The 24591-nt window shown below is 37.2% G+C and overlaps 1 protein-coding gene across 2 annotated transcripts in view; it reads right to left on the minus strand.

Moving 5' to 3' along the window:
• The window catches only part of VCL (vinculin), a 102783-nt gene that overhangs the window by 37019 nt on the left and 41173 nt on the right, over positions 1-24591 (minus strand). For both annotated transcript variants that reach the window (XM_082854018.1, XM_082854019.1), the window contains exons 3-6: positions 11023-11173; positions 10734-10842; positions 7745-7867; positions 6117-6277 (exon numbers count right to left, since the gene is read on the minus strand). In XM_082854018.1, the coding sequence (XP_082710144.1) occupies positions 6117-6277; positions 7745-7867; positions 10734-10842; positions 11023-11173 (544 nt within the window). The remainder of the gene's footprint in view (positions 1-6116; positions 6278-7744; positions 7868-10733; positions 10843-11022; positions 11174-24591) is intronic.

Here is a 24591-nt window from a genome sequence, read left to right on the forward strand (position 1 = left end):
AAATCAATATCTTTTTAAAGAGAGTCGCAGGCAACACCCAACCTCAGAGAGTCGGATAGCCTTTAAGGTCTAATACCAGTTATAGGACTTTGTCTAGATACAGATTTAAAAAAAAATTCATGATCTCTCACCTAGGAAGTATTGTGCACATTCTGAAGAAGAGGAATTATAGCCATGGAAAAATACTTAATTTAAAATCTATTAATAACCATTTCTCTAATACACTTATATTTTCAGTGAAAAAAAAACAATAGACACTTATAACATTTCAAAAATCTCAATTCAAGGGGAAACAAAGATCAGAAATTTTTCAGTGTCTATTCTAGCATTAAAGGCTACCCGTTAGGAAACTAATCTTAATTGAGCACTTCCTACATGTTAGGTTCTATTTTAGGCATTTTTTCCCTCATTGCTTCATTGAACTTCAATTTTTAATGTAATTTAATTTTATAAATTAAGGGGCTCAGTCACAGAAACACAGTTTGATCTCAAACCTCATTATTTTCTATTAGATGAAATTCAAGAATTTTTTTCTTTTACCAAAGAGAGTTGCCAAAGATTCCACTAACCTTTTACAGTAGTCAGCAAATCTTTTGCCTTGCCAATTCTGGCTTGGTTAATACTGCCCAGAAAATTAGCTCTATAAATCAAATTCATAATCCTCACTAACCTAAATAACTGCTTTTATTCTCCACTGCCCCAAAACGATTTGAAACACAATAGAAAAACTAGTTTTGCTCTATTCAGTATCCTCAAAAGTCACTGCTTTTTTCTCCCTAATAAAGCGTGGTCACCATGCTTCAAGGAAAGAATCTGATTCTCAGGATGTGACTAATTTAGTCCTGAGTATGAGATGTGAGAATATCAAGAATTTAACATTAAGAGATGCTCATTTTCTCCTAAAAATAATCAATGGCAAATTTGCAATGAAGCTGCATTTTTACACTGGGAATTTCAATTAGTTACCAAAGTTTTTAAGAGCATGAATTTTAGACAATTTTGGAGATTTAGAACAGTCACTGAGAGGGCCACCTTAAATTCTTTCTGGAATAGAGCAAATTGTAAAGAATCATTTAAACACAATACATTTTAATGTCATATCTATTAAAAGCAAAACTGTCTGTGGGAACAAATATTTTGGTCTCTTAAGAATTTCTTTTGAAGGGCAGTGTTTGTTATGGAATTGACGGAATTCTGACATAAGCAACAAAAGAAGTATACTAACACCGGCTATAATATAAACAAATTCAATGAACAACTAGGACTAAGAAGCAATTTTGAGATATATTTATAAAGGGTAAAAATAATCATAACTCTGGGGTCAACTACACTATGTACCATAAAGCTTTTTGTTAAACCTTGTCATGTAGGTCTAAGTACTCAGAATACACTCTGGGTATGAAATAGAAGAGAAAAAAACTGTACCCTCAATAAGTACTGTTCTCTGTAAAATCTCAAATTTGGGAACAAGAAAAGTCTCCACCAATCTCTTCTCTGTTTCTGTTGTTGTTGTTGTTCTTTTTTTTAAAGAGTGAATATAAAAAAGACCAGATCTAGTCTTGTAGCTTTGGGGACAGCTGTCAGGGATCTGATACCCTCCTGCTCTGGTCCGTTTTACTGTAAAACACTGATGAGTTCAGGTTTTAAATGAGAAAAACCATAGTGCCTTGGCACTCTGCCACATATACCAGAAGTCAGAAGGACAACCTAAAAGACTCCTTTTTACATGCTTTTCCAGGACCTGAAACACTTCTGAAATTTAATATAAAGTTAGACCTGAAGAACACTGAATAATACCAAGAACCACTGAGTTCCTCCCACAGACGATCAAGAGGAACTGTGGTAGGGAAAGTGAGCTTCTCCGTTCCCAGGCTCTTGAAAATTTTTAATTTGGGACTAAGGACCCCCTCTCATTCACTGCCCAAGCTACTCTCCCTTTTCCACTAACACCTCCCACCCCCACCCTTCCCACTCCAGCCCATTCCTGACCACATTTCTACCCTCAAGTCCGTGTTTTAAACAAAGATGTTTTTGGAAAGATAAATTGGGCCGTAGAACAAAATCTTATAAACTACATTTAACCTTGGAGAGAAAGTCATCTAGCCCTGAGCCTTCAGGCAAGCTACCCTCCCAGGCATCAGTTCCTCATCTCCAAGAATACCTTCTCAGTGCTTCTGTGCCACCTATGCACACACAATCAGTTATACCAACTAAAAGATCACTTGGATCAGAAGGGAAATGTCAATTCCTGTACCATGTTGGGCTTTTCTCCTTTGGCTGGGGGGGAGGATGAAATATTATATATACCTAAATTAACTATTTATCTCAAACTCCAAAAGATAAATCCTTTGTTGTATTAGCTGCATACTAGAATACTAAAACTAATACTGCATAATAGAATACTAAAAGACTCATAAAAAGCTCATATATAACCTTATTTTTTTCAAAACTGAAATAAAAATCAACCCTTAAATCCTCAATGGTCTGCAGTAAGGGCAAGTTATTATAGGATTGCATGTTCTAACCAGTATTTCCTTCTTTGGTAGACTAGAGTAATCTGTGCAAGACATCTGAGTCACTCACTACATTTACCCACCACCAACCTAGGCCCACTGTGGGAGGAGACACACCACAGGGACGAATTCTGAATAATAGTATCTAATGACTCAAGTTGCAGTTACAGGAACACCTACATAGGGTTCAAAAATTCTTAGCAATGAAATGCTTTTTAAATTTTTTTCACTTCCTCTTTCTTCTCAGCATGCGTCAAGATACAAGTAATATAAATACCAAAAAAAAGAGATTAAATATAGATTGCTAAATTTACAAAGGGTAAAATTAGAACTGTGTTTAAACCCCAAATTCTTTTGTCTCATAATGTATTCCCAGGAAAAATGCTAAAATAGTTTTTAATAATCATTATGATTGTTGATTTAGGAGGGGAAATTTTTTATTTTCAAAATAAAGTGAAGTGTTTAAAGTCAAAGTACTTATAAATTTGTAAATCTGCCATTTGAATGTAGGTATAAAACGTAAAATAATCAGCTATTGCATTGCCTCTTTAAAATCTTAACTTATTCGGCAAGACGTACTTTTACCAAGAATTTTTTCCACTTACTTTCTTCCCCCACTTTTCTAGAGGAACCATCACTTTCCAGGAGAAAACTGCACCAGTGGGGAAGCATGAAACAAGTATGGTAAGACAAAGTTAATTCTTTATTGGTAGGGGTGAGAGGAGGTAAAAGATATCGTATGTATTAAACAGAATGGGAACCCAGGGGTCACAGACAGACACAAGGTCTGATTAATTCACTGCTTACAGTTGAGCAATGAAAGATGCATAATGCTACTAAACTGAAAAATAACCAAACCCTAGTTACCAATTTCCATTTTCAGGGTAAAATTTTTTCTAAATATTCTTGCAACTAATAAAAACAATTACTCTTAGGGGGTAAGGGAGGTAGAGTGGATAGGGATGGGGATGAGAGTGAGCTGTGTCACACATATCCTTTTATAGCATTTTTTCAATATTTATTTATTTATTTGTTTGTTTATTTATTTGGTTATGCCAGGTCTTAGTTGTGGCTCGCCGGCTCCTTAGTTGTGGCATGTGAACTCTTAGTTGCAGCATGCATATGGGATCTAGTTCCCTGACCAGGGATTGAACCAGGGCCTCCTGCATTGGGAGCACAGAGTCTTAACCACTGCGCCACCAGGGAAGTCCCTTTATAGCATTTTGATATTTGAATCAGGTAAATGTAAAACAAAAGCAAAATGAAGTTAAAAAATAAACATTTCTTGCTCATTCTGATGTCATTATGTACTTAAGCTTCTTTTAGCTGAACTAATTTTATTTATTTCCTTTCATTCTGATAGTTTTACAGCATCCTAACAGTCTGGTTCCTTCCAGATCAGCATAAAACTGAGAGAGCTATTAGACTGTACACAGTGGGGACCAGGTTTATATTTCCCTTGTATATGCCCCCAAATGTCTAATCTTCCTCCTGAAAAACTCAACTGACCACGGTTTTGGTTTTGGTTTTGGTTTTTAAAGAAGCAGCTCTCGGCACTTGCACAAAATAAAGCTCAGTCACACTTAGTTACTAATTGATGGATGACTTTTCCCCTCCAAAAATAGAGAAACATTAAGGTTGCAAGGCCTTCTTTTCTTTTTTACTATTTCTCATCTGCTAGAAGCAAAGGGAAGAGAATAAGGAAAGAGATTAGATTAGAGGAACATGAGATCATGGAGAACAACAGCTGATTCACAGCTTAGATAGCAGAACATGCAGTGAGCCAGGTACTGAAGTTAGGAAAAACTTTAGGTACACCTGACTTTTTTCCTTTTGATTTTTAATGCTAGGATTACTGTGAAGGACAGGTGCTCCATCTAGACTCTCTAGCCTACCCATTTTCATTATGGCTTAAAACCTCAATGATGCATCTCCAAAAGTCAAATTCCAGAGCCTGCAAAGGAAACTGGTAGGAGAGGCAAATACGAGATAGCAACAGCTGGAAGTTTCCTTTCCTAAGAGCAAGGTCCACTGGTAACTTAGGGGTCACCCAGCTACCTGGGGAAATCTGCGCCTCAAGTGAAGTCAGTGGGAACGACCAGACCAAAACAGTTCCCAGGAGACTGCTCAGAGAGGAAAGCACCCACCAAATATAGAAAGCCTGACATCCCATAGTAATGTCTTTCCTTTTGCTTTCCCCAAAGAAACAGCTCCACATGAGCCAAACAGTCTGCCCAGCACAGCCCCAGAGTCCCGTATTAAGTCAAATTCTGACGCATATTCAAGCACAGTGTTACACACCGGCACACGGAATGAGGCACGGCACACAGCACAAGAAAACCTCACAGACATGCTTTTTCTCTTTTTAAGCAAAAAAGAAACTAGAGGGCAAGAGAAAGCTTACCTTCTAAACGTGAGAAAAAGAATAAAACAAACAAGAGAACAAAAAAAAAGATGCATAAAGAAGTCATAACAGGGAAGTGAAAGTTATCAAATATGCAAAAGCAAAATTAAGTAAAATATCAAAGACGTTACATGATTTTACAATATGGATTTAAAATACAGTCTTAGAACTTGTTCAAGAACTTCATGCCTCTGAAAACAAATCCATAGTTAAGATAATCTGACTAATTTCTCCTCCACTCTTAGTTTAACTTTCTGGTCAACAAAGAGAGACTGTTGATTTTAGCCCCAGCTTCGACCTTACCTTATAGGTGTCCTGGAGGACAAACAGAGCCCTACTGGGCACCCAGTGGAAATCATACTACAATATCCCCTCTGTAGTCTGCCACCAGCCTGCTGGGTGGCCCTGGAGATAGCATTTGGGTCCACACAGTGGGGGAAGCTGGATCCTGGAGACAATGTGTTCCCCCCACTGCCTACATCTTGGGCTCCTACAAGGGAAGTGTAAACCCAAGTGTCTCTGTTCCCAATCACTAGACAAGAAGCAGACCAGAGCAGCAGCACCTCAAACCACCGCTGCTGGGCTCTAGGTGGAATCCACCAACCCTTCTGGAATTCAAGAGGAAATTCTAGACCAAGGGTAAAGGGACCCCTCAAACTAACTGACAAACGTGAAAACTAATATTTCAGTTAAGCTCTCTTTAAGGAAAACAGAATGATGAAGGGACACACCTAGAAATGTCAAGAGTTTCCTTTGTAGATTTCTCTGGGTCAAAAATTCGTTAAGAAAAGTTTTCCATAAAATTCAGTTATAGGCATATTCTGTATCTTACTTAGTCACCTAGCAACAACCACCCACATGAAAGGCAGGGCTCCCACCCAGGGGAGTATACACAACACCAGAATTCCTCCACCAGCCCAATCCATGAGACTCCAGCTTGAAGGAAAAGCTACATCCTAGCTTTCAACCAACATTCACCCTGCATACCTATTTGTTTGTTCTACCTCAGAGCAAAGGAAAAGTGCAAAAGCAGGAAGTAACCCATAACCCTTTATTTTACAAAAGTAAAGAAGAAAATACTTTCATAATATCTAAGTAGTCCTATGCTACACACAATTACAAGAAAAAATGTGAGACAATCACATCCCCAGGAAGGGAAAATTGGGGATTTTGCTTATTTCTCCCCCAATAACACTTACCTTGCTGGCCCAGGCATCTTCGTCCCAAGAAGTGAGTTGTAATACACGAATGATCTCATTAATTTCAGCGCTCATCTTTTCTACAGTAAAATTACGATTTTTCAAAGCTTCTTCAATTCCTTGGTTTTTTGAGTTTTTAGTTGTTACAAAAATCTTCATAGCTGTAAAAATAAACAAAAAATCAGAAACTAAGCCTGGAATTTAATCTTGCTGTATTACAATATTCACACAAGATGTTCCACACTGTGAACATGTTTTGGGCTTCTAAGGTCTTAAAAAAGAATATGAAAACAAACACTGCAAGTCTGCCATTAAAGTTCCAGTATCAGCAACCTTCACTGTTAAGAAAGCTCAAGGTACAAAACTTCACCACATCATGATCAGAAAACTAATTTAACATGCATATACTGAAGATCCACAGTCACAAAATATCCACTATCCTTCTAAATCAACTATCATCCCAGCCCTAACACTGGCCCCATCAAACACAAACCTAATGTGACGAGATAAAAACAGTCAGTAAAACTGTAACCAAAGAATGCCGCTTGACCCAATCCTAGTGGAAGATCCCAAAGTGTTGAGTTTATCTTCCATGATTTATCTTAACATATAGCAGGGACTATCTAACCCCTAAAAGTGAAGAAGATATCTTCTTATCTTCTTATATCTTCTTATAAAGAAGATATATCTTATATCTTCTTATATCTTCTTATAAAGAAGATATATCTTATATCTTCTTATAAACTAACTAAAATTATAAAAACAAAGATTAATCAATGCTTTATTGAGTTACCCAGATTAGAAAGAAAGATTCTTCCCAACAACCTTTCTGCCATATGGAACAGTTGGTCTCAAAAACATATTTTTGAGAAGATTATAAGGCGCTATTTACAAATTTTTGTTTTCTAGTTCATGTAAGGGCTTTCTGAACTCTTACACTCACATCTCCTATTTTAGCTACTACTTGAAATTACAAAGCAGGAAGGCAGTAGCTGGCGATTACAGTGACATGCCTTATAAAATTCTGAAAATAAAGCTGCCCTCTGAGACTTAAACCAACTAACCCACAACTTGACAAAGATAATTTACATAAACCATGAGATGTCTGGTACATACTAGACACTCAATAAGTGTAACTCCCTTTTGCTAGTTGAGAGAGCAGCCACCATGTTTGCATTTCTGGACTCTGCCCAATGGGAACGTGGTCCTAGTTGGTGTACATCACCTGCTCTTCAACGTAGAGAAGAGTTAAATATCTTCTAGGAAAGGGCTGTGGGTTCACTTCCTTACTATACAGTGCTCTATAATATCCATTCCAGCTCCTAATTGTTTTTTCTGAGTACAAATAAAGGTGTCAAAATCCATACATCCAAAACTAGAGTTTCTAGAGGAGAAAAGGGCCTGTTAGAACTTCAAGAGAACAGTATGAGGCAACAGGAGAGCAATTTCAAACAAAGAGCAAGAGAAGGAGAGCATTAGAGAAGATAAATACTGGTTCTTAGCTAATCAGCTGCATTTTTACTCAGGCTGAAAGACATGCAACTAAACAGCAAAAGAAAATAAACACCAGAGTTTAGAACATGTTAACATGGTTTTTTTCTGTAAGATAAAGTACAGCCAGAAAATACCTGAAATGAGAACTGGCAGCAACTCTTTCACGGTGTTCATTGAGTTCACCAACATCACTCGGTGCTCCTGGTGAGTCAGTTCCTGCTGCCTCTCATCAATCATCTTGGCCATCTTAGTCATTCCTGGGGCACAGGGAATAAATTGTGCAGAGTGAGCCATGAAACAATCCAGAGTCTGGCTTTCTGAGCCTAAATCCATTACGAATTACTGTGAAAGTCCAAACTGACTGTCCACTTATTTAAACAACAGATACTAGCACTGAACTCTAGCATTTATGACATAGAATTTTTCAGGACAGTTCTAAATTAATACAACTTTATTCTTCTCATTAAAAGCAATTTATTAAATATAAATCCTAAATGTGACATAATTTTCACACATTTGACATAAATACATTCACAAATATTTTTTAAATGTTGCAATTAGTAAACATACATTTGAAAAAAAATTCACAAGTGGGGGGAAAAATACTTTGCCTGGCTACCATACCAGCTTTCATGCCATGTACCTGGCCACTGAACCTATGTGTATAAGAATCTCATGTGAGCCTAGTACAGGCACACCTCAAAGATACTGCGGATTCAGTTCCAGACCACTGCAATAAAGTGAATATCATAATAAAACGAGTCACAGGCATGTTCTGGTTTCCCAGTGCATATAAAAGTTATGTCTACACTATACTGTAGTCTATTAAGTATGCAATAGCACTATGTCTAAAAAAACAATGTACATACCTTAATTTAAAAATACTTTATGCTAAAAAATGCCAACTATCATCTAAGCCTTCAATGAATCATAATCTTTTCAGTAGTAACATCAAAGATCAGTGATCACAGATCACCATAACAATATAATAATGAAAAAAAATTGAAATATTGTGAGAATTACCAAAATGTGGCACAGAGACATGAAGTGAACAAATGCTATTGGAAAAATGGCACCAGTAGACTTGCTTGAGACAGGGTTGCCACAAACCTTCAATTTGTAAGAACGCAGTTATGTGTGAAGCACAAGAAAGTGAAGCAAGGTGTGCCTGGGCTAAGAAACTAGCGGCTGAAAATAATCTTAAGAATTACAATAATATGTTTTGTTTTCATCTTTAAATTTTTCTGTACTTTCCAACTTATCCAAAATAAGGATGTATCACTTTTATAATTAGAAACAAATAAAAATAATTATGGGGGCTTCCCTGGTGGCACAGTGGTTAAGAATCTGCCTGCCAATGCAGAGGACACGGGCTCGATCCCTGGTCTGGGAAGATCCCACATGCCACGAGCAACAAAGCCCGTGTGCCACAACTACTGAGACTGCGCTCTGGAGCTCGTGTGCCACAACTACTGAAGCCTGCGCGCCTAGAGCCCGTGCTCCGCAACAAGAGAAACCACTGCAGTGAGAAGCCTGCCCACCGTAACGAAGAGTAGCCCCGCTCGCCGCAACTAAGAGCTCATGCACAGCAATGCAGCCAAAAATAAATAAATACAATAAATTTTAAAAATAATAATAATTATGGTGGTGACAGCATTTGAAAGCATCTGGTGTTTTGGAGTTAGCATGCTAGCACTTTTTGCTACTTTGGTTATTATTCAAGGGTACTATGTGATTCTCTAACACTTTGGTTTTCCAACTGCTCTTAGAACTTCTTAAGCAGGTTCACAGATCGTCAAGGGGCACCCAGAGGGAGATGGAAAGGGTGGGGCTGCCTCTGCTTCATCCAGAGTAGCTCCATTTCTGTCTTTTATATGTTGGGATTCTGCAAAGATTTATTTTTTCATTATTTCATTAGATTTTTTTATTGAAGTATAGCTCCTTTACAATATTAGTTTCAGGTATACAGCATAGTGATTCAGTATTTTACAGATTATACTCCATTAAAAGTTATTACAAGGTAATGGCTGTAATTCCCTGCTATACAATATATCCTTGTTGCTTGTCTATTTTATTTTTTAATTTGAGTATAGTTGCTTTATACTGCTGTGTCAGTTTCTGCATATATCCCCTCTTTTTTGGATTTTCTTCCCATTTAGGTCACCAGAGAGCATCGAGTTCCCTGTGCCATACAGTAGGTTCTCATTAGTTAATCTACTTTATACATAGTAGTATATATATGTCAATCCCAATCTCCCAATTCATCTGCATAAGATTTCATTTGAAGAAATAAAATTTCTTCACAGTGCTAGGAGAAAGTTTAAAGGGTACTGCTCTAAAGCCATTTCCCAGCGATTTTCAATGACAGCTCAGAGAAATTCTAAACTGCCTTAAGTTTACAGGATGACTGCACTGAAACCTCAAGGAAATACATTTTATGTAAGACAAAAGAATTTTATAAGATAATATGTGATTCTTAATACTAACAAATTGAACATCTGATATGTCTTGTCATTGGTCTAATTCATACTTTAAGGAGCCTCAAGTTCATGTTATATGTCTATAACACCAAAAGCTGGTATCTGTTCATGTATTTTGAATACTGAATTCTCAGATGACTACACAATCAGAGATTTAGCCACAGAAGTTCTTCTCTCCTTCTAGGTCTGATTATATTATGCAGGCTTGGGCAACGGCATGAATCCATAATAGTAGGCAGGCTAATTAGCAAGCTAAGAGGTCACAGAGAGCTACAGGCCAGCTGGCAGACAGTGAAGGAATGCTGTATAATGTGGAATGAAGAGGTCAGGATTCAGGGTGGCCTTAAGCACTGCAGTAATAGGAAATTATTTCCTACATTCTCCAGCAACATTTGCAATGTCTAGTTTAGTTCATTAGACAGGGCCAGGATCTGTGGAAAGCAGATTCAGCTTTCAGAGACAATGATATCTCTTCAGTAGAAGCACAGAGTCAGCTCCATCAACAGAGTAGAGACAACTAAAAGTTCAATGCATCATTACCTATCTTCCACAAAAAAAGTAGGGAGGAGTAGTACCCCTTTCCTCTTGATCAAACATGGACAATCCATAAAAAATTCTGCTATAAAAGTAGGATATGACTAACCTGGTCCAAGATTCTTTGTGTAAGTGACCAAATCTTCCATAGTTTCCACCACCTCTGCCACTGTAAGATATTCCAAAATTCCTTTGCAAACTCTAATAATTTTACGAACCTGAAAATATATTTCATAGTATTCAGTCAATTGAGTAAACGATAAGTAAAATACACAGTCATTCAGATGTGTAGCTAGTCAACATTTTGTCATCCTAAACAATCCTCAATCCTCCATTATTATCTTTTAAGGCTGGGCTTTTTGTCTGGAAGAGGTCTGCATGGGCCTCAGGTTGTCTACCTCAGCCTCGTCGAAGGTGAGGAGCAGGTCTGATGTGCCGGAGAGGATGCCCCTTGATCCATCAATTAGATAATCTCGAGCAGGCACTGAGTAAGGGTCTGACTGAAGCATCTGGGCTGCCTGGACAAGCTTGGTGCAAGCATTCTCCACCCTGTGGGGAGGAACATGGAGTTAACTCACTGGCAGAACCAAGCAGAAGAATATCACATGCAAATGCAAAGAATGTAAATGGACATAAATTCACATTTTTTTCCTATATGGAAAATAGCCAAGACCAATTTATAATAGAACCTAAGTTTCCAGCTTTTAAAATTTACATTAAGGGCAGCACATTCTTTCATTCACTGCACTAAGCCCTTGTTCTTCATTATTTCCTGGCAACAAAAAATAATGAGAAAAAGTTCTGGACCTTTTACTTTAGGTTGCTGTATCTCTGTAACTCCTTTGTTTCCTTCCTATTCACCCTACATACACTGCCATTAAAAGACACTTACACAAAGAACTGATATCCCTGACAACAGTTTCAGATTCAACATCGGAAATAAAATACCAAAGCACTGTGTTAAGCGAAATTTAATAATCAGACAAACCAAAGAAATAGGAGGAAACACAAAGCAAAAGTATGAGGTAATTTTTCTTTCATCTAGCCAAATGGATTTGTTTGACAAACTGGACAGTTTGAAAACAACCCTATAAAACTATGATGTTAATTAAAATGTCACTGGCATTAATAACTGAATCAGTTAGTAATAGTTTAATATAATATAGTTTAATAACACAGATGACCCGATCAGCCAAAGGTGTCTTTTTTTCGACGGGGGGGGGGCGGGTCATTTAAAAAAGAACCCGAAATGCATAAAGCAAGTATTCTCCTTGACCCTCTTGTACTACTAAAATGTATTCATTCATTCAATTATTCTTCTGTACAGAGTTGAAAAGGACCTAACAGATCATTTCCTCACATTCAGTAAATCCATTAAGTTATCATTGAGTAACTTACATGCAACAAATTACTTTAAGTTAAAATATTTAGCCAAAATTACACATTCTTATTTGGAAACACAGAAAATGTCCCATGCAAATAAAAGCCCACTTCACAGCGAGTTATATCAAATGAAATAATATAAAAACTCAACAAGTATAACACAGTCTTGTTAAAAAATAGAATTAAACCAACATATTAATTTCAACTACATAAAAAGCACTGGGCTATGCACACTATAGGTATGTATATAAAGATGCAAAAATCACTATTCTAACTCTCAAGAAGCATACTTTGGTAATTCACAAACTTCAGAGCCATAAGGCAGCACATAATAAATATCAGCAAAGAGCAAGACCTCACTGGCGTGGCTTTTGATCAGTCTTAGATGACTGGTTATTTTCTGTTCCTTTTAAATTTTTAAATTAAAATTAAAATTTAATTTGAAATTACATAACATATATATATATATATATATATATACCCATACATACGACAAAATCATATACACATATATAAAACCCTGAGGCATACAGTGAAAATTTTTCTTCCCTCCACTATCTCCTAGGCATTCAAATTCCATCTACTTGCAGCCAATGTTATGTGTTTCCTCTGTATTCTTCAAAATAAAGACACTTTATGTACAAAGAAACAAAAACATAGGCTTCCACCATTTTTACACGAATAGGATCATACGATGCATACTCTCTGCATTCTGATTTTTTCACTTAATTTAACTTGGTGATGTTCTAGTAGAAGTACCCAAAGAGCCTCCTCATTGTTTTATACAGCTACATAACTAGTCCCTAATTTATTAGCATGCTGCAACGAATCACCTTGAATAAACATTTTTTTTTTTTTGGTCGTGCTGCATAGTTTGTGGGATCTTAGTTTCCCGACCAGGGATTGAACCCGGGCCCCGGCAGTGAAAGCCCCAAGTCCTAACCACTGGACCACCAGGGAATTCCCAATAAATATCTTTTTTTTTTTTTTTTGGTACGCGGGTCTCTCACTGTTGTGGCCTCTCCCGTTGCGGAGCACAGGCTCCGGACGCGCAGGCTCAGCGGCCATGGCTCACGGGCCCAGCCGCTCCGCGGCATGTGGGATCCTCCCGGACCGGGGCAGGAACCCGTGTCCCCTGCATCAGCAGGCAGACTCCCAACCACAGAGCCACCAGGGAAGCCTAATAAATATCATTTTTAAATGTGTATATCTGTAGGATATTATCTAGAAATGGAACTGCTGAGTCATAGGTATGGACATTAATAATTTTGACAAACGTTGCCATCCACAGAAGTTATCAATTTACACTCCCACCACAGTGGATGACACAGTGGATCTGTTTCCTCACAGATTCAACAACTCAATGTATAATCAGACTTATGTATCTTTACCAATATGATAGACCAAAATTGATTTCGATATAGTTTGAGGTGAAAGTTATGTAATATACAATTAGTAATTTTAAAGGGTATAATTTTCTGTGTGCTTGAAAAGAATGAGTTTGCTCTAATTTTTAGGTGAAATATTTCACATATTCCATCAGCTCAAGCTTGTTAATTGTGCTGTTCAAATCTTCTATATCCTTGCTGATTCTTTTGGTCTGTTTTATCTATCAATTACTGAGTGATAAAATCTTGCACCATAACAACAGATTTGTCCATATCCCCTTGCAGCTGTTTTTGTTTTTTATATATTGAGGCTAACTTATTAGGTACATATAAATTTACAATTATTATATCCTTCTTGTAATCTGAACCTATTTATCATTATGTGATACCTCTTTATATCTCCAATAATGTTTGTTGCTGATATTAATATTGTAAACCAGCTTTCTTTGACTATTTTATTTGACTGGTATATAACTTTCTAACTCTCAGTATCCTTATATTTTAGATGTGTCTTTATAACTACAAATATACATATAAGTACACAGTTTTAATCCAGGTTAGCAACTTTTAACTTAATAACTTAGCTCATTTAAATTTATTATTATTGATATATTGGGGGGGCGGATTGAGAGTCTTTTTCTATATTTTTCTATTCCCTTTACTATTTTATAGGTCATATACTTTATGTTTTATTACTTTTGTGGTTCATTAAATAGTTTAGCATGCATACTTGGCACGGTAACAATCTAAAATGAGTCAATAAGGATTTCGTTGGTGGCACAGTGGTTAAGGCCCTGCCTGCCAATGCAGGGGACACGGGTTTGAGCCCTGGTCCGGGAAGATCCCACATGCTGTGGAGCAACTAAGCCCATGCACCATGACTACTGAGCCTACGCTCTAGAGTTCGCGTGCCACAACTACTGAATCCCACACACCTAGAGCCTGTGCTCCACAACAAGAGAAGCCACGACAATGAGAAGCCCACACGCCGCAACTAGAGAAAGCCCATGCACAGCAACAAAGACCCAACGCAGCCAAAAATAAATTAACTTTAAAAATAAATAAATAAAATGAGTCAATAATTGTACTTCCTCCCCAAACAACAGAATGATCTTAACATACTTAATTCCCAATCACCCCTTTCCTGACCTTTATGCTATTGTTTTCAAGTTTTGTTTCATGTTTATGTTATTGTTTTCAGGTACAAAATGCTGTATCTTTTTTTTTTTTTTTTTGCGGTACGCAGGCCTCTCACTGTTGTGGCCTCTCCTGTTGCGGAGCACAGGCTCCAGACGCGCAGGCTCAGTGGCCATGGCTCACGGGCCCAGCCGCTCCGTGGCATGTGGGATCTTCCTGGACCGGGGCACAAACCCACGTCCCCTGCATCGGCAGGCGGACTCCCAACCACTGCGCCACCAGGGAAGCCCTGTATATTTTACTTTCAACTTTTAAATCTTGTTAGGCATTACATTATTGTATAAGTCAAAGTTTGTTTATATTTACCAACAAACTGTCCAATATGTTGGCTAATCATTCCCTCTTGTATCTCAGGCATTATACCTGGAATCATCTGACTATTGTCTGAAGGACATTCTTTAGCACTTCCTCTAGTAAGTCTGCTGGTGACAAAATGTATCCATTTTGGTTTGTTTGAAAATGCCTACTTTGTCCTCATCCTTCAAAGATTACTTCAGTAGTACAGAATTCTGGTTGACAATTATTTTATCAGCACATTGAAGGTATTACCTCACTATAATTTGACAACAGAACCAGAAAGACATGTAACAGAAGCAGAGGTTGGAGTGATGTGGGCTATAAGCCAAGGAATTCAGACAGCTTCTAGTGGCAAAGAAATGGATCCATTCCTAGAATCTCCAGAAGGAACACAACTCTGCTAACTCATTCTGGGCTTCAGACCTCCAGAATTGTAAGATAAAACATTTATACTGTGTTTGTTACAAGAGTAATATGACACTGGCATCCAACTGAAATTTACCAGGCATACAAAAAGGCATGAAAATACCACCCATAACAAAGAGGAAAAAACAATCATTCAAAACCAACCCAGAAATGACACAGAGGACAGAATTAGTAGACAAGAACATTAAAATAGTTCCTATAACTGTATTCTATGTGTTCAAAAGCTAAAGGAAAGACTGAGTAGATAAATGAAAGATATAAAAAATATGGAAATAGAACAACTAGAGATACAAAAATACACTGGATAGATTACTAACAGATAAGATATTGCATGAAGAAGATTATTGAAACTGAAGTGCCAGCAATGAAAATTACCTAAAATGGGAGAAAACAAAACTTAAAAGAAAATGAACAGAGCATCAGTGAGCTGTGGCACAGCTCCAAGCAGCCTAATATGTGTGCAATTGAAGTCCCCAAAGGACAGAAAAGGGGACAGAAAAAAATATTTGAAGAAATAATGGCCACAATTTTTATAAACTTAATTAAAACTTAATTAAAGCCCCAAGTCCAAAAAGCTCAATAAAACCCAAGCACAAAAAATATCAAGGGAATTACAACAAGGTACATCATAATGAATGTACTTAAAACCAATAATGAAGAGAAAATATTAAAAGCAGCCAGAGAAAAATGAGACACTTTATATTACAGAGGAACAAAGATAAGAGTAACAACAGACTTCTCACTGGAAACAATGCAACCCAGAGAACAGTAGAGCAAAGTACTGAAGAACTTTGAGTAGACCCAAAGAAAATATTTCAAAAATCAGGGCAAAATAAAGACTTTTTCAGCTATGTAAGGGTTAAAAGAATTCATCACCCAGCAGATCTGAGCTATAAGAAAGTTTAAAGGAAGTCCTTCAGGAAGAAAGAAAATTATACCAGATAGAAGTTTGGATTTACAGAAACAAATGAAGAGCACAAAATGGTAAATATGTGCATCAATATATAAACACATTTTTTCTTACTGTTTAAATCTTTAAAAGATAACTGACTGGCTAAAAGAAAGAACTTTTTTAAAACACAAAGTTAATAAAAAGTAAATCTGATTCTGCTGACTAGTTAGACAATGAGAACTGGTTTTGCGAAGGACTGTGGCAGATGTTTTCCACAAATTAAATGAGCTAAATTTACAGAGAAACATATTTAAGATGTGTATATAACACACAACAGGGCAGAAAACACATGCTTTGCAACTAAACTTATGATTTTAAAATATTTAAATGAAAACTTTAAAATATCCAAGGTATTCAAAAATATTCAAGTGTTTTGAAAGTCTTTTAGGGATGTCAGCCACTTATTGAAGACCACTAGTTGAAGAGCACTGGCCTCATGCTTCAAGGTATTTTTTTACAGCCATTCCCTCTAGCTAAAACCTCTCTCTCTCTCTCTCTCTCTCTCTCTCTCTCCCCTCTTTTGCTTGACTAACCCCTACTCATTCTTTTAGGTACCATTTTTAAATGACTGTTCCTTCATGAAACCATCTTATAAGTCTATAAGTACCTTTCTTATGTGCTCCCATGAGACATAAACCTCCCAGTTTTGTTTTTGCTATCTCCCACAAGAATGTAAGTTCAGCAAGGTCAAGGACCCTATATATCCTATATTCACAGAGTAGAATTCCTGACACATAATAAATGCTCAATAAACATTTATTGAATGAATGAATGGATTTTCACCAAGTACAGGAGATCATGAAACCAACTGGCCATAGAAATCATTAACTTTAAAAGGTCACAAACTTAATTTTATTTCCAGGTAACATGAACCTTGATGAAATTATAGCAAACAAACATAAGCACCACAGAATGCAACTACACCTATTTGAAAGGATACAGTTACTGCACAAGTGTTTCAAATTTGGAAAAAGCAAAAAATAAATGAAAGGAATAACCATCATGGAGAAAGGAAAGAAGAAAAAAAAAAGATGAAATGGAAAAGCTTTACAGGAATCAATTTGATTCTCCACTAATGGTTCCCTTGTGTGGTAAAATGATAGGGCCAAAACAGACACTACACCCTTTCCTTTTACCTACAATGAGACATCTGATCTGTACATTAAAATTTAATGGCATTCATAAAGCCAAACAAATCCCACCATGACTAACCAGTAGGCAGAAACAGGAAAGAGTCTGTCTTGTCTGTGAAAAATGAGATTTTATTTAAACATTCAAGCTGCCTGACTTCTTAAAGAGATCTTCTACTTTTTAATACAAATCTGAATTTTTAAAAAGCATTTTAGAGGATGACAGTAGGGATAAGGTCCATTTCCTAAATAATTATAGATCTTGACTATATACTAATAATATTGATTTAGCTACTTTAAATCAATCAACTAGCACATTTTAAGGCTTCTCTCTGCCTCTGAGTCTTCAACCTAAATTAATAGGAAGCTCTTATGCTTTAGATCAATGGACCAATGACAGCCTCACAGGACCCACTCATAACCCTCTAATCCATTCTTCACAGAATTACTACATGATATAAACCCACACAATTTAAGAGATGGAAAGGTTCCAAACTACTCAGTTCCATGTGATTTCAATTATCACTAATCAAGACGCTTTAACTTATGCTGAATTTTTTATTTAAGAAAAATAAAAGGATAACAGATCTAGAGATTATAAAGATTCACTGCCACAAGACATTTTTAAAGGTTCTTCTAGACTGCATCCAGAAGTGAGAATCTTAAATTCCTTTAGTTTAATTTTTTCATAAATTTGTTCATTTAACATACTGAAGACCTACTACTTGCTACACAAGTCCTAGAACTAGATTTGCAGGGGGTGGGGGTGGGCACACTGTGCGGCTTGCGGGATCTCTTAGTTCCCCAACCAGGGATTGAACCCAGGCCCACAGCAGTGAAAGTGCCGAGTCCTAACCACTGGACCACCAGGGAACTCCCTAGACTTTTTTTAAGTCCCTACTTTTAAGGGGTTACCACCTTGGTAGGACAAGACATACATATAAACAAATACAAATTAGTATTTAAAAGTATGCCCAGCACATGCTGAGGGGACACAAAAGTGGAAGTAGTCATTTTTACCTAAGAGATTAGGACAGTTGTGATAGAGAAGGTGAAGACAACACTGCTTCTGCCCTCAGAAGTTCAGTACTACTTATAATGATGATTCTCCTCACAGCATCTCTGAGTTGTTTTTCCAATGGAATAACATTCTCTCCGCTCCCCCCACCTCTCTCCTCCCTCTCTCTCTCTCTCTCTCACACACACACACACACACACACACACACACACACACACACGAACACATGCATGCACACACACAGTCAAGAGTCCTTTCTGTGAACAATAACATGTATTTGCAATAGACCTGGTTTGACTAGGGAGGGCAGTTCACTATCACAAAGGACAGGTAACTTCCTCACCCTGAAGCCAAACAATCTCAATCGGCTTCTGTCAAAATCAGTTATCATGGGCTTCCCTAGTGGCGCAGTGGTTGAGAGTCCGCCTGCCGATACAGGGGACGCGGGTTCGTGCCCTGGTCCGGGAGGATCCCACATGCCATGGAGCGGCTGGGCCCGTGAGCCATGGCCGCTGGGCCTGCACGTCCGGAGCCTGTGCTCCGCAACGGGAGAGGCCACAACAGTGAGGGGCCCGCATACCGCAAAAAAAAAAAAAATCAGTTATCATATCCCAGCTCACTGATTTAGATGAGGAAGGGAGAGAGACAGCTTTGGACAAAATAATACAGGCAGACCTTGGAGATACTGAGGGTTTGGTTCCAGCCCACAGAAATAAAGCAAATATCACAATAAAGTGAGACACACAAATGTTTTGTGTGCATATAAACACATATAAAAGTTATGTCTACACTCCACTGTAGTCTATAAATGTTATGCATATAAAAGTTATGTTTACACTCTACTGTAAATATATAAAAGTTATGTTTACACTCCACTGTAGTCTATTAAGCATGCAATAGCATTATGCCTAAGGAAAACAATGTATATACCTTAATTTTAAAATACTTTATTGCTAAAAAATGCTAACCATCATCTGACCGTGTAGGGTTCCTACAAACCTTCAATTTGTGAAAAATGCAGTATCTGCAAAGCACAATAAAGTTAAGTGCAATGAAACAAGGTATGCCTCCTTAAAGGAGAGAGTCTGATGGGCCTATTTAGACATATACTGCTGTATAACTTTAAATCAAAAAGCTCTCTAAAACATTCAACAAGTTAAACTTTCACCCCACCCCCAAAAAACATGTTGGGGGGTGGGGTGGAAACTACCCCATACCAAATTCACTGTTTTAATAAAACCTGACCTTAGACAGTATAGCCATTTAGATTATAAACACTATCACAAAAAATGCATTCTGCTTACTAAAGACTGCAGTGCTATGGAGCAGAACACCTGAAAATCTGACATCATGGAAGTCAGATTACCCTGGAGCACATCCAAGGAAGCAGGTGTTTACATCTTGGGACCTGTCCTTTCAAGAGAGAGAGCTGGTCAGACCACAAGCATATCCAATCACAAAAAGCACAGACAACACTTGGTAGATAGGAAGGAAACAGGTGGGAGGAAGAAAGAACACAGTCAGCTGGTGGGTGAGGCTTTCCGCCACTGTGGCCATGGCACCCAGCATGTCCATTTCCAACCAGGCTGGCCCTGGCATAATTATCTGGCAGGCAAAATCGACTGGCCGGGCTATTCCTGCTGTCTTCTTAACCCATGTTGAGACTCTCCTTCCCTTCCCAACTGGGCAGGGTCTCTGAGAGATCAAGAAAGGCCCAGATTACTTCCAAGTTTGAGAAGCCCATCATATTTAAAAATGAAGAAATGCCAAAACAAGGTCATAAACATGGTGGTATATTTAAGTCGTTACATTGAATAATTTTAATTGCACGATAAACATCTTCTTTTAAGAATCCCTCTCTTCCTCTATGACTACACGTATACCATTTGAAGAAAATACTGAAGTCCAGGCCCTTCATAAATATAAGGCCTGGGTGAGAGGCCAGGGGTTGGGGGTAAGGGGCAGGCCCTCAAACACTCTGCTTTCCCACATTTAGAACCTAACTGCAGATCAGTAAAAATAACTGCTGATGACTCAAAGATTCTCCCTTCGCTATGTATTCAAGCATTTAAACTGTTAACCTGAAGAATGAGCTCTAATGAAATTCCAGGTATTAGCAAGTGATAATGCAGTCTTTCTAGTATCCCTCAAATAGGACGTATGGCCTCTAGTTGTATACCTCTATACAACTCATTCCATCCTCGTATCTTTTTGTGCATATACATATGATTTTAAAACTGATAATAATATATGTAAAGATTTCAAAAGACTCAGGGAGATGTGTGAAAATAAAGTATTCTTTTATATACTAGCCATTTGGCACTAATCTTACTTTAAAATAGCAAAAAGCAGAGTCATTCCGTGGCTTCCCAGTACCAGCCAATACGCTTTGCTCCTGGCACTGCCATTTTGAGAAAGGTCAAGGAGTCTTGGCCATTAGTCATTCAGAAACCTGAGTGAAGGCTACAAGCAGTTAGTTTTTAGGAGGAAGTTAGGAACACTGAGTACAATGACAAACTTTAATCTAGTCCAAGTAGCAAGTGCCCAGCACCAACTCACCCCTGTGTATACTGTGTGGTAACAATATAACATCCTGTTCCAACCCTGTGCTCCTAGATTTAAAGATCCTACAGGCCTCATCCACAAATTATTCCTTTCCCTGACCTAACTCAGTGACAGTACCAGACACTGCATGTGTACACCCAAAACTAAACTTAAAAACCACAATGAGTCATACTGAAAACATTCAAAACCCTTTAACAGCAACACCACACTCTTTTTGCTAGAACATGTACATTGAGATAAGAAAGCTAAAACACACATAAACATCAAAGGCTCACTAAATTCTTTTATTTCAGATGAGATTAGGAGGGTATGTAGCCAGTTTCAACTTCCCTTCAAACAAAACAGGATTCTGCCAGAGCCCAGAGATAACTGAAAGGGAAGCAGCATGTCGGGGATGGGAAGGTTCGAAGTGTCACTGCTGCCCAAGCTACATCCTCCTCAAGTCTTGCTGGCAGCTTATGAGTCACAACCTTTGAATCCTATAAAGCCTGAATGACTAGTCCTAGTCTTTCTCCCCACCTTCTTTCACCCCTTGTTCAAATCTAGCATCTGTGAAGGGAGAAGAGATTCTGATCCTGCAAGGTTCAATCAAGAACTCTGCTACCTACAGGTCTATCAGCTCCTCTGGTCCTTCCTCCAACTCATGCTGTGGTTACAGCAGAAACAGATAAACATATAAGCAAGTGCGTCTTACAGATACTAGTAGTTTTCAAATGTATGTTGATGCTGTCGTGATGAATAAAATAAAAATCTATTTTAAAACATTACAAATTCATTGTGACTTTTATTCTTATACATTCTTAATCAACTAATAATAAAGAGTCTCACCATTATTATTTGAAGTTCCTTATGCTGAAAAAAGTTGATAATCACTGTTCTACAGCAGAATGTAATGAATGAGCTAAATACCTAAACACAAAGTGAAGTGGAATAGACACACAATGAGAGAATATTTTTACTTATGAGGAAAACTGACAAAAACTAGGATGTGGATTAAAAAAAAAAAAGAACAAAATCTGGAGATAAAAGTCAACAGTAGGCTAAACAGCAGTCAACAATCATCCTAAAAAAAGATAATAAAAAAATAATTAACAGAATTTAGGATCCAAGAGAATCATAAGCTTGTAACCACTTATAATATTGCTTTGAAATATATAAAGTTAAAACTGACTATTATGAGGAAAACTGACAAATCTACAATTATTATAGATTTCAACAGACCTCAATCATAAACAGTTTATGATTTATAGCAAGACTATAGAAGTCTGATCAATAATACTTATATGTTGACCTAATTGATAAAAAGAGAATCCTGTACCCAAGCAGAAGAGAATACACTTTCTTTTTAAGCACACACAGTAGTACACTTACCAACACTGACCACTTATTATGTCACAGAATAATTTTGAAGAATTGATCACATACCAACCAAGACTTCTGGGCACAAAGCAATTAAATTAGAAATATAACAATTAAAAGATATAAGCATACTGCATTTTATTGCACTTCACTTCACTGCACTTAGCAGATACTGTGTTTTTTACAAATTAGAAGGTTTGTGGCCCCTGTGTTGAGCAAGACTACAGGCATCGTTTTCCCAACATCATTTGCTCACTTCATGTCTCTGTGTCACATTTTGGTAATTCTCACAATATTTCAAAATATTTCATTGTTATGATATTTGTCATGGTGATCTGTGATGTTATTACTGTGATTGTTTTGGCATTTTTTAGCAATAAAATATTTTTAAATTAAGGTATGTACATTGTTTTTTTAGACACATGCTATTGCACACTTAACAGACTACAGTGTAGTATAAAAAACCTTTATATGCACTGGGAAACCAAAAAATTCATGTGACTTGTTTTATTGCGAATATTATGGTAATCTGGAACTGAACACACAACATCTCTGAAATATGCCTGTAGTAGAAAGAATCTTTAAATGTACTACTAAATAATGTACATGGGTAAGAGGAATTCACAACAAAATTACAAAATATTTAGGGCTGAACAACTATTAAAGTACCTACACAGCTGTTTCTAAACTTGTAATCAGAGCAAAATTGAGAGCCCAAAATATTATATTTATTTAAAAACAAGAAATACTAAAAGATAGAAATACTGAAAATAAGATATTCAAATAATAAACCTAACAAAATAAATAATGAACCTAAGAACAGAATTTAATGAAATAGATCTTTGGGGAAAAAACTAATAAAACATAAATCTCCCATAAGAGTGATAAGAAAAAAAAAAGGTAGAAATAGATAATACTGAACAAAAAAGGTTAGAGGAAATGCATAATTTCTTAGAAAAGTATCAGATTATCAGAGTTGACTCAAAATGAATTTAAAACCTGAATTAGATAATAAAAGGAATCTTAAAGAGTAATCAAATTTCTTCCTCTAAAGGACACCAGACCCAAGAAAGTTTTAGATACAAGTTTTGCCCAACTTTCAAGGACAGACAATCCTTTTCTTATATAAAATGTTTCAAAGACTAGAAATCTTATTTTATGAAACTAAAATAACCTTGATAACAGAATAAGAAACAAAATAAGAAAATTATAGATCAAGACCCCTCATGAACAAAGAAGCAAAATCTTTTTAAAATATTAAAGTAGAATTTAGCATTGTATATTCTTTTCTAAATCACTACTACATAGGGTTTATCTTAGAAATGCATAGATGGGGGAACTCGACGCTTTGACTGCTGGGGCCCGGGGTTCGATCCCTGGTAGGGGAACTAAGATCCTGCAAGCTGTGTAATGTGGCTGAAAAAAAAAAAAAGAAAGAAAGAAATGCATAGACGGTTCACCATCAGAAAAGTTGATACTTATGGAGTAGACCAGAGACCATCTTATAGAGGAAAGGATAAAAACTGCATGATTATCTCAACAGATACAGAAAAAGTATTAAATGAAAACAAGCAATCAGATTTTTTTTAACAAGGTCTTACTACAGGAGACAATAAATGAGAGGAAATTTTTCTATGAAAAAGCTTAAAAAGTAACTGAGTTTATTTTGAGAAAATGACTGAGAAAAAAAGATTGAGAAGCTCAAGAAGAAAGCTAATTTTCACCAAATATCTTTTTTTTTCAGGTACTTTCACATACATTATCTCACTCATTTAAGCCTCACAATAACTATTACATTATGAGAAGAGATTCTTACAAGGAAGGGTGAGAAAGAGTCTTAGCATACTGGATTGAATACAAGCCTGGTGTCAGATAGTTTAGGGTTTGACTCTTACCTCTGCCATTTATGTACTAGGTAACTTTCAACAAGTTACTGTGAGCTTCTCTGACTCTCAGCTTCCTCAACTGCAAGACGAGGTGCATTAAAAAACACAGTATAGGGCTTCCCTGGTGGCGCAGTGGTTGAGAGTCCGCCTGCCAATGCAGGGGACACGGGTTCGTGCCCGGGTCTGGGAAGATCCCACATGCCGCGGAGCAGCTGGGCCTGTGAGCCATGGCCGCTGAGCCTGCGTGTCCGGAGGCTGTGCTCCGCAACGGGAGAGGCCACAACAGTGAGAGGCCCTAGTACCACACACACACACACACACACAAAAAACCACAGTACAAATTACCCAGCTCATAAAAGGTACTCA

The sequence above is a fragment of the Leucopleurus acutus genome, assembly GCF_964270905.1.
Source record: "Leucopleurus acutus genome assembly, chromosome: 14".
In the NCBI taxonomy this organism is placed as follows: domain Eukaryota; kingdom Metazoa; phylum Chordata; class Mammalia; order Artiodactyla; family Delphinidae; genus Leucopleurus; species Leucopleurus acutus.